Consider the following 12,061-nt stretch of genomic DNA (forward strand, 5'->3'; position numbering starts at 1 on the left):
GTGTCCCAGTGGGGTTCATCACTGTGAGCATCTGCTTTGATGTAGGTGAGGCCTTTCCTTATGAGCTCCAGCTCTCTTTCCTCACTCAGAGTCATTTCTTTGCCTCCTGGTTGACAGTTTCCACACCGGCATCCTCCACACTTTGGGTCGCAAGCTGCTCCAATGCTGTCCCATTTCCACCAATCCAAGAACTCTCTGCGAGCAACTGTGCCTTTGGTTTCAGCTGTGAACAGCTTAGCTATCTCTTGATACTTGACAGCGGTTGCTCTCATGGATCGAGCAAAGTGTGTTTCAGACCTGTGTGCGGCTATATCCACTTCTTCAAACAGATCTGGATGTGCTCCACCAACAGTCTTTCCTAGCGGGCCTTCCCACAAGACAAGGTCTCCAATCACCTTCACTCTTTGCGGAGCAAGTCTTCCTTCGCGGTGGCTTATCAGTAGCTCAATACTCTCCGGTCTACTCAGATCTGCTAGATTGACTTCTGGGAAGAACTTCTTGAGTTGCTCAGGTTTGATGACTCTGTGGATGTTGGCAATTTCATTCAAACCATAGCAGATAAGCTCATGAGCTCTTTCCGTGCCTATGCGCGTTTTGACCCTCACTCTGAGGAGATATCTTCTGGTTCTAACCTTCATGGCCATTCCTCCGACTCCATGAACGACTAAAGTGATCTTTTCACTTCGAAGATTTAATCTTCTGGCAGCTCTGTGAGTGATGTAGTTTGTGTCCGATGCCAAGTCGATCAGGGTTCCAATTTTTTGTCCTGCATTGGCAGTTACCTTGAGCAGCATTAGAATAACTGGCAATTCTTCTACTGCACTTGACTCAGTCACTCCCAGCTGATTCTTTTCGACACAGGTTGTTTTCGCAGTGATGTTGGTGAATGCTTTCTTGAATTTCCCTGCCATCTCTGGGGAGAGCTTAGATACAAATTCCTCCTGCTCCTCTGTAAGCGTATACCTTCTCACATTGGATTGTCTTCTGTCTGAGTCACTCCTCTTGAAATCTCCCTTCAGACAAAGAAAGAAATGATGGTCTTTCTTACAGTCTCTTTTCCTGCACAGGTAAGTGTCTTTGCATTCATCATCTTCTCCATGACAGACCAAGCACCTCTTGCAGGCCCCCAGCTTTTCTACAGCATCCAACCTTTCCACAGGCTTCAGTTCTTTGAAACGCTTGCAAAAGAAGATATTTTCTCTATGCATTTCATCTCCACAGACAACACAGCCGCCTTTCCTTGTGGAACGTGTGGACGCATATTTTCTTTCCACACAAGCATATTTCTTTGCTGGCTTTTCACTCACTCCCAGCTGCTCTAATTTTTCAAGAATTTCCTCCTGTGTTTTCAGGAATTTAAGAAGGTTTTCAAAGTGATTGTCCGGCGTGACATTATTCCTCGGGTTAACCATGAAGACAAGCCAATCTCGCTTGATGTTGTCAGGTAACTTGCTTTCTATGGATTTGATCACTAGAGGGTTGTTGATGGCTCCTGTGCCTCCAAGCTCTGTGAGATCATCCAGTGCCTTCTCTATAGTTTGGATCATGTCAATAACTTTCCTTGGCTGATTTGCTCTTAAAGCAGGAATTTTCTCCAGGTCCTCAATTATCTCCAAGGCAATTGTAGACTTGTTTCCATACCTGTTCTCAAGCACCCTGAACATGTCCTCAGCAGTATTGTAAGTAGACAAACGGAGGTCTCTGGACATTCTCTCATCTACACTGTCAAGGAGTTGGATCTTCTTTACTTCGACTGAGCCTGTTGGTTCCCCCTGCTTCTGTAGACTCTCCCAGTCTCTCCTCCATCGATGGAAATTCCTTTTATACCCACTGAACCTGGGTAAACAGGTTGGTTTTATTCTCAGTGTCGGCTGTGGCGCTGGCACGTTCATCTGCGGCACTCTCCCTCTGTCTTTATCCTCTTCTGCAATTCTTTGCGCTGTGAGAAATCCTGCCCTCCTTGCTTCAAGGTTGTTTCTGAATGCTTTCAGATCCTTTACTCTGGCTTCCAGCCGTTCTTTTTCTGCTACTGGAATCCACATCTCCCACTCTGCTAGGCTTGTGATTGCATCTTGGACTTGTGCCTTCGCACCATCCCACCGTAGCTCGAAGCCATCTCTATTTACAGCAATAACAGGTATTTGAGCAACTCCATCACAGGCGGTCTCAGCTTCTTTGATTGCAGACTTCACCTCGTCCTCCCCGTATCTAGGCCATAGGTTGGACTGGATTATCCCCCTGACCTCATCCAATCGTACTTCGCATTCTTGGAATGTCTTCTCAAGTTCAGTCTGCTGCTGCTTGCTCAGGTCAGCTTCTTCACCCTCATCGGTTTCAGCTTCAATGTCTGCCAGAAGTCCAGCCCTGTATTCATCATTTGTCTCACTGACCTTCCTTGCCTCCGACGTGAGCTTCTTGAACTCCTCTCGCAGTTCGTTCTTAGTCATGTGTTTTGCACCTCTGCTAAGGAAGTTTGCTTGCTTGGTAAAAGCACTCTTAGCCAAAGTTCTTTCTTGCTTCAGCTCCTTCACTGTTTTCCCAAGAGTTTCCTCCGCCATTTTGAGATGTAAGCCAATCCTCCTCTCTGCGACGACAGCTTTCCTGACTTCAGGCCGTTAATCCTTTTGTCTTCACTGCCACGGTGGTTATCAACTGTCAAGTTGTCTAGGTGTTATAATTATTTCAGCTCTACCCAAACTTGAAAACGGCTTGCTCAACCCGTGAAGGATGCAAAGGGACAACTCAATTCCTTTCCAGTGTTTTATTATGGTTTTGATGCCATTTGTTGAATATGTTGAAACAGTTGATTTGTTGAATAGAGTAGTTGAATGACAGAGGAATAAGGAATAGGGAATAGGAATAGCAATAGGTTGATAACCTTAAACAGAGAATAAACATGCATTATTTTACACTAAACAATGCATGACACAGCAACAAAGCATGGCTTTGAATAAAGTAACAGTTTAAACAATTTAATCTAGCACTTCTAGCAATTACTTCTGCAGTCAGAAAATATCCACAACAAAAGTCACCACTACCAGAGTTAAACATGTAAATTGTGCTAAGCACTGGATGCAACATAATAAATCATTCCAAACATTACATACCAGTTGCGTCTTTAGGGTTGAACAATGAGCTGTGTGTATGTTGAGGACCAAACATTTTATACCCATGCTTATCTGCCAGGTGCGCATGTAAAAGTAGTCCCTCCAGAAATCCTGGCTCAATTTTTTAGTTCCACCTGTGTTTTTGGGTTATCTGCCCTCTTGAGGCCTGGAGTTCTTTAAAGGAAGAGCTGCCATTGTGCTCATGTTTTGAGTGTTCTGTTTTTTGACGCAACACTGGTATTGGTCAATGCAAATTATTCTGAATAGTTATTTTACTCTGCTGTCCCCATAGGAGAACCCTTTTTGGTTCCAGATTGAACCCTTTGGGGTTCCATGTAGAATACTCTGTGGAAAGGGTTCAAATGGAACCCAAAAGGGTTCTACCTGGAACCACAAGGGTACAGAACATAAAATGGTTCTTCAAAGGGTGCTCCTATTGAGAAAGCCGAAGAACCCTTTTAGGTTCTAGATAGCACCTTTTTTCATCATCATATTTTGACTTACCTGTGGATTCTGTTATGGTGGTCTTCACCTGTAATGTAGGATCAGTGCAGGGCTGGACAGGGTAGAATGTCTCCTTCTCTCTGTGGATCTAGAAACAAAAACACATTTGGGATCAACAAGACCGAACTTATACAACAGATGTCTTTAGTAAAGTAGCGGTAAGCATATTTTTTGGGTGGAGAAACAAAATTACTACTGAATATACACAGTATTTTTTTATCTTCAAAAACCTAAGAATCCGAGAAGAATTCCTATTATTCTCAACCATGCTGTCTTGGCAGGTTGGTGTTATAGAACAGTCAGACAGATATACAACAGTATTAGTCTCAGGACATTAATATTGATGGCCTTTACTTTGGAAGACCCAAACCTACCACAGAACACAGAAGACCTACCACAGAACAAACATCAGGCCTGATTGACATTCAGCTGACAGCTGCTAGCAGTCTGAGGCTCTAGGCCACACTGGGCACCCAGGGAGCGGTTGTTGTGGGGGCTTAAGTGCCTTGCTCAAGGGTACAACAGCAGGCAATGGCATCTAGGCGGACCCAGGATTCAAACTGGCAACCCTCAGGTTGCTGGCTCGCCTCTCTGACCGCTGTGGTCCCGTGTGGCTCAGTTGGTAGAGCATGGCGCTTGCAACGCCAGGGTTGTGGGTTCATTCCCCACGGGGGGACCAGGATGAATATGTATGAACTTTCCAATTTGTAAGTCGCTCTGGATAAGAGCGTCTGCTAAATGACTTAAATGTAATGTAAATGTAGACCACAGAAGACCTACCACAGAAAACCTACCACAGAAAACCTACCACAGAACACAGAAGACCTACCACAGAACACAGAAGACCTACCATACAAGACCTACCACAGAACACAGCAGACCTACCACAGAACACAGCAGACCTACCACAGAACACAGCAGACCTACCACAGAACACAGAAGACCTACCACAGAACACAGCTTTGCATAGGAGAAGAAAATACATTCCTACAGGTAGAGAGAATCTAATCAAGTGAATGAAAGACCATAAACATTGGGACTGTGCCTCGATCTGACTCAATAGGCCCACATCTGGCCTATCCCCTGGGCCCAGATCTGCTACAGTCAGCCTTCAGTAGGCTCTCTCTCTGTCTGGAACTGGCTGTGTTGAGCTCTAGCTGCTGCTTACCATACGTGCTGCTGCTGGGAATTTGGACCGGGAGTCGGAGAGGAATTCTGCCCACATGTAAACATCAGGCCTGATTGACATTCAACTGACAGCTGCTAGCAGTCTGAGGCTCTAGGCCACACTGGGCACCCAGGGAGCGGTTGTTGTGGGGGCTTAAGTGCCTTGCTCAAGGGTACAACAGCAGGCAATGGCATCTAGGCGGACCCAGGATTCAAACTGGCAACCCTCAGGTTGCTGGCTCGCCTCTCTGACCGCTGGGCTACCTGCCGCCTCATGATCAGTGTTCACTGTTCAGATGGCAGTAAGAACAGAATGGAGGAGGAAGAACACCACCCAACCCTCAGATTAAAACAAAGAGAGTGAACAGAGAAGAACTATTACTTTTTCTAGTAGATGCCCTTATTAAAACCAAAATACATTAGTTGAAGATTTCAAGAGTTAAAATATGGTAACTACAACAACTACACCTCTCTAACTACAACAACTACACCTCTCTAACTACAACAGCTACACCTCTCTAACAACAACAGCCGCACTTCTCTAACAACAACAGCCGCACTTCTCTAACTACAACAACCGCACTTCTCTAACTACAACAACCGCACTTCTCTAACTACAACAACCACACTTCTCTAACTACAACAACGACACTTCTCCAACTACAACAACGACACTTCTCCAACTACAACAACGACACTTCTCCAACTACAACAACGACACTTCTCTAACTACAACAACGACACTTCTCCAACTACACTTCTCCAACTACAACAACGACACTTCTCTAATTACAACAACGACACTTCTCTAACTACAACAACGACACTTCTCCAACTACAACAACGACACTTCTCCAACTACAACAACGACACTTCTCCAACTACAACAACGACACTTCTCCAACTACAACAACTACACTTCTCCAACTACAACAACTACACTTCTCCAACTACAACAACTACACTTCTCCAACAACTACACTTCTCTAAGTACAACAACAACTACACTTCTCTAAGTACAACAACAACTACACTTCTCTAAGTACAACAACAACTACACTTCTCTAAGTACAACAACGACACTTCTCCAACTACAACAACGACACTTCTCCAACTACAACAACGACACTTCTCTAACTACAACAACGACACTTCTCCAACTACAACAACGACACTTCTCCAACTACAACAACGACACTTCTCCAACTACAACAACGACACTTCTCCAACTACAACAACGACACTTCTCCAACTACAACAACTACACTTCTCCAACTACAACAACTACACTTCTCCAACAACTACACTTCTCTAAGTACAACAACAACTACACTTCTCTAAGTACAACAACAACTACACTTCTCTAAGTACAACAACAACTACACTTCTCTAAGTACAACAACGACACTTCTCCAACTACAACAACGACACTTCTCCAACTACAACAACGACACTTCTCTAACTACAACAACGACACTTCTCTAACAACAACAACGTCACTTCTCCAACTACACTTCTCCAACTACAACAACGACACTTCTCTAATTACAACAACGACACTTCTCTAATTACAACAACGACACTTCTCCAACTACAACAATGACACTTCTCTAACTACAACAACGACACTTCTCTAATTACAACAACGACACTTCTCTAATTACAACAACGACACTTCTCCAACTACAACAACGACACTTCTCTAACAACAACGTTTACACTTCTCTAACTACAAGAACGACACTTCTCTAACTACAACAACTACACTTCTCCAACTACAACAACGACACTTCTCTAACAACAACATTTACACTTCTCTAACTACAACAACTACACTTCTCTAATTACAACAACGACACTTCTCCAACTACAACAACGACACTTCTCTAACTACAACAACATTTACACTTCTCTAACAACAACATTTACACTTCTCTAACAACAACATTTACACTTCTCTAACTACAACAACTACACTTCTCTAACTACAACAACGACACTTCTCTAACTACAACAACGACACTTCTCTAACAACAACATTTACACTTCTCCAGGGAGGGGTTTATTGAGAACTTGGCCATGGAGACTTCCATGAGGACAGAGAGTAGATTCATACAGCTCACCGTCTGTTCCTCATCATCCATCATCAGCCCCAGACATCACACCCATTGGCAGACCATTCATCATGTGATCAGGTCGCCAACTACAGAGCCAATCTCCCCATGCCTTGTACATGTGTTCATGTACGTGTGTTTGTAATAAATGTGTGTGTGCCTGCTTGCGTGTGTGTGTGCGAGTGTGTTTACATTAGTGCATATGCGAATGTACTCGTGCATGCAAGTGTGACTGCATGTGTGTGTGTGTGTGTGTGTGTGTGTATGTTGAGGTGTTTGTGTGTGTGTATCCAGGAAATTCTCCCCTCACACACACACGGCTGCTGATACAGGGCCTTATTGTTCCGCCCCTGCTCAGAGGGACAGGGTCTCAGTGTCGTGACACAAGGGTGTGTGGGCGTCGCCCCTCTCTGTGTCCGTCCAATCACACAGCTGCTGCTGCTCAGAACCAGACCAGGGGGACAATAAGGACAAGTGACCTAGAGATACTGTCCTCTCAGACCACACAATGGCTTTATCACAATACACAACCCATGGTCAGATAGACAGACCACCCACGGTCACATCTCAACATGTTTTTATCACTTACAGATGGCCTACAGTCAGATCTTGTATTCTCCTTAACATGTTTTTATCACTTACAGATTACCCACGTCAGGACATAAGTATAGTTTATCACAAAACAGAGGATACTTTAAGGCCTTTACCATTCCTTTATCACCTATAGATGGCCTTAGTGTTGACTAGGCTTGGGGAGGTATACATTTACATTTTACATTTAAGTCATTTAGCAGACGCTCTTATCCAGAGCGACTTACAAATTGGAAAGTTCATACATATTCATCCTGGTCCCCCCGTGGGGAATGAACCCACAACCCTGGCGTTGCAAGCGCCATGCTCTACCAACTGAGCCACACGGGACCACTGTATATACCGTATACCGGGTTATTTGGAAAAATGTAAATAGCGTCAAAACTATTTATTTTAAGTTTTAAAAACATTTGAATATTTGTAGCTACTTTTTAAGTTATTAACAGCAGTCAACTTGTGCAATTTCTTAGGAGATAAAGCAGATTTCGTTCTTCATTTCACCTGTCACAAATATTATGAAGCTTACTGTAGTTCCCCAGTTGAGCCAGTCACGTGTTTGTTTGTAAATAGCACAACGGGAGAAAGCATTAGTATTAGCACAACTGGAGAACACGTTAGCACAACGGGAGAAAGCGTTAGCACAACTGGAGAACACGTTAGCACAACGGGAGAAAGCATTAGCACAACGGGAGAAAGCATTAGCACAACTGGAGAACACGTTAGCACAACGGGAGAAAGCATTAGCACAACGGGAGAAAGCATTAGCACAACGGGAGAAAGCGTTAGCACAACTGGAGAACACGTTAGCACAACGGGAGAAAGCATTAGCACAACGGGAGAAAGCGTTAGCACAACTGGAGAACACGTTAGCACAACGGGAGAAAGCGTTAGCACAACTGGAGAACACGTTAGCACAACGGGAGAAAGCATTAGCACAACGGGAGAAAGCGTTAGCACAACGGGAGAAAGCGTTAGCACAACTGGAGAACACGTTAGCACAACGGGAGAAAGCATTAGCACAACGGGAGAAAGCGTTAGCGTTAGCACAACGGGAGAACGTCCATAGCGTTCTATATCTATTGGCGAGTCTCTTGTGCAGAGCGCAGAAGGTGATGAAGTTACAATTGTGCTGTATGCAATTCACAACTAAATGTTTGCCATCAGATGTCTTATAATGGCTTTCTGCCAGAAGTCAAAGACCTCTGGATCAGTTCTCTCTACAGTTGCCATTTTTTCCCTGTGCTTTCTTCGTGTTTTTTTCCTTCAGAAAAGCATACTTTGCACAATTTCACTTTCGCTTGTAAATGTCCCCACTCACCGAAAATTACATTCGGTAGCTACAAGCTACGCTTATATATAACTTTATGAGATGGATTTGCCTGTCTTTGCAATGTTTGTTTTTAATCTCGTTAGCATTTAGCTAACAGCGTACACGTGATTTTGCAATTAGTTTGTGCTAATTTTCAGAGTGACGGTAATCAAGAGATATCGAATACAGAACACATAAACCTCAGAGGTAGCTCAGTATATCTCCGCTCCGAAGGCTCAAACAGACACCATACAGTACATTCTCAAAAAGGACAGACTTGTAGGTTACGGGGTCAAACATGATGAAGTAGAAAATTCTAGTTCATTGTCTATTTGGTTTCCACCACCAAGAAAGGAAAGCTCAAGAAGGTTGGGATCTTTTTGTTATAGTGGAAATATATCAGTCAGTCAGTTATCTGTCTGGACTAAACGGTTTAGCAGACAGAGTGGCCGGAGAATAAAACAGACAGTACAATGGAACTATTAAGAAACCCTGAACAAAGGATCCATTGGTTACTTTGATTTATGACTTGACGATTAAGTTATGGAGTAATTCCACTGCTTTCTTGAGCAATAAAGACAAGTGCACTGACGTTCATTATTAGTGACAACTGACTTGATGGCAGAACTGATTGAGTCTTGTAAAAGTTCATTATATTTAAAAGCATTAAACTCATTAAAGACCATACGCATTTTTGTTATGTGTGCGTAAGAGAGAGAGAGAGAGAGAGAGAGAGGGAGGAGTGGGAAAGAGAAGGAGTGGGTGAGAGAACAAAGTCTATGTGTACATGTTTCTCCTCTGTAGGGAATGTGAAAACATGTGGATTTCCCCAGGCTTGTGGTTAATTGTCTTTCCCCCACTAGTAGAATGTGGGGGCAGGGGGCTTCTTTACCAGGGTTCTGTACAGTCTTAAAGTGGCTAGTGGACAATGCACAAGGCCTCATTGATGGGCCTGCCTACAGCCCAGTGCAGCACTGAGCCGCCTCTGTGTGCCCTGCAGCGCTGGGCGGAGGGAGAACACTACACTCTTATCCTCCAGAAGCCCAGCAGACACACACACCAGACAAACACATGTAACGTACAATATAGAACACGTGTACATATCGTACACAACATGTTCAGGTATGGACACATTTCCCTTCTTATCCAACAATGGATAATAGTTTGTTTTTGTTCGAATCTATTTTATTCTATTCTACAATTGTCACTGGTACAAACGTAGATGAGCGCATGCATTTATATTGTAGATCAGTCTCCTGCGCTGCCTAGTAGATCAGTCTCCTGTCTCCTGCGCTGCCTAGTAGATCAGTCTCCAGTCTCCTGCGCTGTCTAGTAGATCAGTCTCCTGTCTCCTGCGCTGCCTAGTAGATCAGTCTCCAGTCTCCTGCGCTGTCTAGTAGATCAGTCTCCAGTCTCCTGCGCTGCCTAGTAGATCAGTCTCCTGTCTCCTGCGCTGCCTAGTAGATCTGTCTCCTGCGCTGCCTAGTAGATCAGTCTCCAGTCTCCTGCGCTGCCTAGTAGATCAGTCTCCAGTCTCCTGCGCTGCCTAGTAGATCAGTCTCCAGTCTCCTGCGCTGCCTAGTAGATCAGTCTCCAGTCTCCTGCGCTGCCTAGTAGATCAGTCTCCAGTCTCCTGCGCTGCCTAGTAGATCAGTCTCCTGCGCTGCCTAGTAGATCCGTCTCCTGCGCTGCCTAGTAGATCAGTCTCCAGTCTCCTGCGCTGCCTAGTAGTTCAGTCCCCTGCGCTGCCTAGTAGATCAGTCTCCTGCGCTGCCTAGTAGATCCGTCTCCTGCGCTGCCTAGTAGATCCGTCTCCTGCGCTGCCTAGTAGATCCGTCTCCTGCGCTGTCTAGTAGATCAGTCTCCAGTCTCCTGCGCTGCCTAGTAGATCAGTCTCCTGCGCTGCCTAGTAGATCAGTCTCCTGCGCTGCCTAGTAGATCAGTCTCCTGCGCTGCCTAGTAGATCAGTCTCCTGCGCTGCCTAGTAGATCAGTCTCCTGCGCTGCCAAGTAGATCAGTCTCCTGCGCTGTATAGTAGATCAGTCTCATGCGCTGCCTAGTAGATCAGTCTCCTGCGCTGCCTAGTAGATCAGTCTCCTGCGCTGTATAGTAGATCAGTCTCATGCGCTGCCTAGTAGATCAGTCTCCTGCGCTGCCTAGTAGATCAGTCTCCTGCGCTGCCTAGTAGATCAGTCTCCTGCGCTGCCTAGTAGATCAGTCTCCTGCGCTACCTAGTAGATCAGTCTCCTGCGCTGCCTAGTAGATCAGTCTCCTGCGCTACCTAGTAGATCAGTCTCCTGCGCTGCCTAGTAGATCAGTCTCCTGCGCTACCTAGTAGATCAGTCTCCTGCGCTGCCTAGTAGATCAGTCTCCTGCGCTGCCTAGTAGATCAGTCTCCTGCGCTGCCTAGTAGATCAGTCTCCTGCGCTGCCTAGTAGATCAGTCTCCTGCGCTGCCTAGTAGATCAGTCTCCTGCGCTGCCTAGTAGATCAGTCTCCTGCGCTGCCTAGTAGATCAGTCTCCTGCGCTGCCTAGTAGATCAGTCTCCTGCGCTGCCTAGTAGATCAGTCTCCTGCGCTGCCTAGTAGATCAGTCTCCTGCGCTGCCTAGTAGATCAGTCTCCTGCGCTGCCTAGTAGATCAGTCTCCTGCGCTGCCTAGTAGATCAGTCTCCTGCGCTGCCTAGTAGATCAGTCTCCTGCGCTGCCTGGGAAAAGGAGATGATCAGCTATAAATGGATACATGTGGGTTGAGAAGGAAGTCCCTGGTGAAAATAAACCCAATATAACGAATGGCAGACTTCAGACTTGCACTTTCCACAGTGACAGCCAATGTCTGGCATGACTCAGAGGCACAGCAAGGGAGAGGAATGTCCTTGGAGAGAGCTACATTTAAGTGCTTTGCTACAGTACTTACAGTGCAGACAGAAACAACAACACTGCCAAGCTTAATTTAGGCCCAAACAATCAATACACGCCCTTGGAATAGGTGGAGTTATTCTGAAGCAGAGACATAACTGGAGAAAAACATTTCAGACATGTTTTCTCCCAGGAGTTGGACTCGAAAGACGCTCTACCCTGGTCTATCTGTCACCAAGTTCACTCTGCCCTCCTCGCCCTTCAGGGAACACAACACACAGCCTGAGAGGGAGGACCAAGGCTAAGGAAGGGGAGATTTGATCTGACCACAATTCATCTTCATTTTTGGGATGGAATTGCAATAGGGCCATCTAATATGGACCATCTTGTCTATTCCCTTTGAAATATAACA

At 45.3% G+C, this 12,061-nt stretch overlaps 1 protein-coding gene across 8 annotated transcripts in view; it reads right to left on the reverse strand.

The window, feature by feature from the left end:
- akap13 (A-kinase anchoring protein 13) overlaps positions 1-12,061 on the reverse strand; it is a 102,572-nt gene that overhangs the window by 34,375 nt on the left and 56,136 nt on the right. For all 8 annotated transcript variants that reach the window (XM_071326258.1, XM_071326264.1, XM_071326261.1 and 5 more), the window contains exon 9: positions 3,612-3,699. In XM_071326258.1, the coding sequence (XP_071182359.1) occupies positions 3,612-3,699 (88 nt within the window). The remainder of the gene's footprint in view (positions 1-3,611; positions 3,700-12,061) is intronic.

Source organism: Salvelinus alpinus, chromosome 9, assembly GCF_045679555.1.
Source record: "Salvelinus alpinus chromosome 9, SLU_Salpinus.1, whole genome shotgun sequence".
Lineage (NCBI taxonomy): Eukaryota > Metazoa > Chordata > Actinopteri > Salmoniformes > Salmonidae > Salvelinus > Salvelinus alpinus.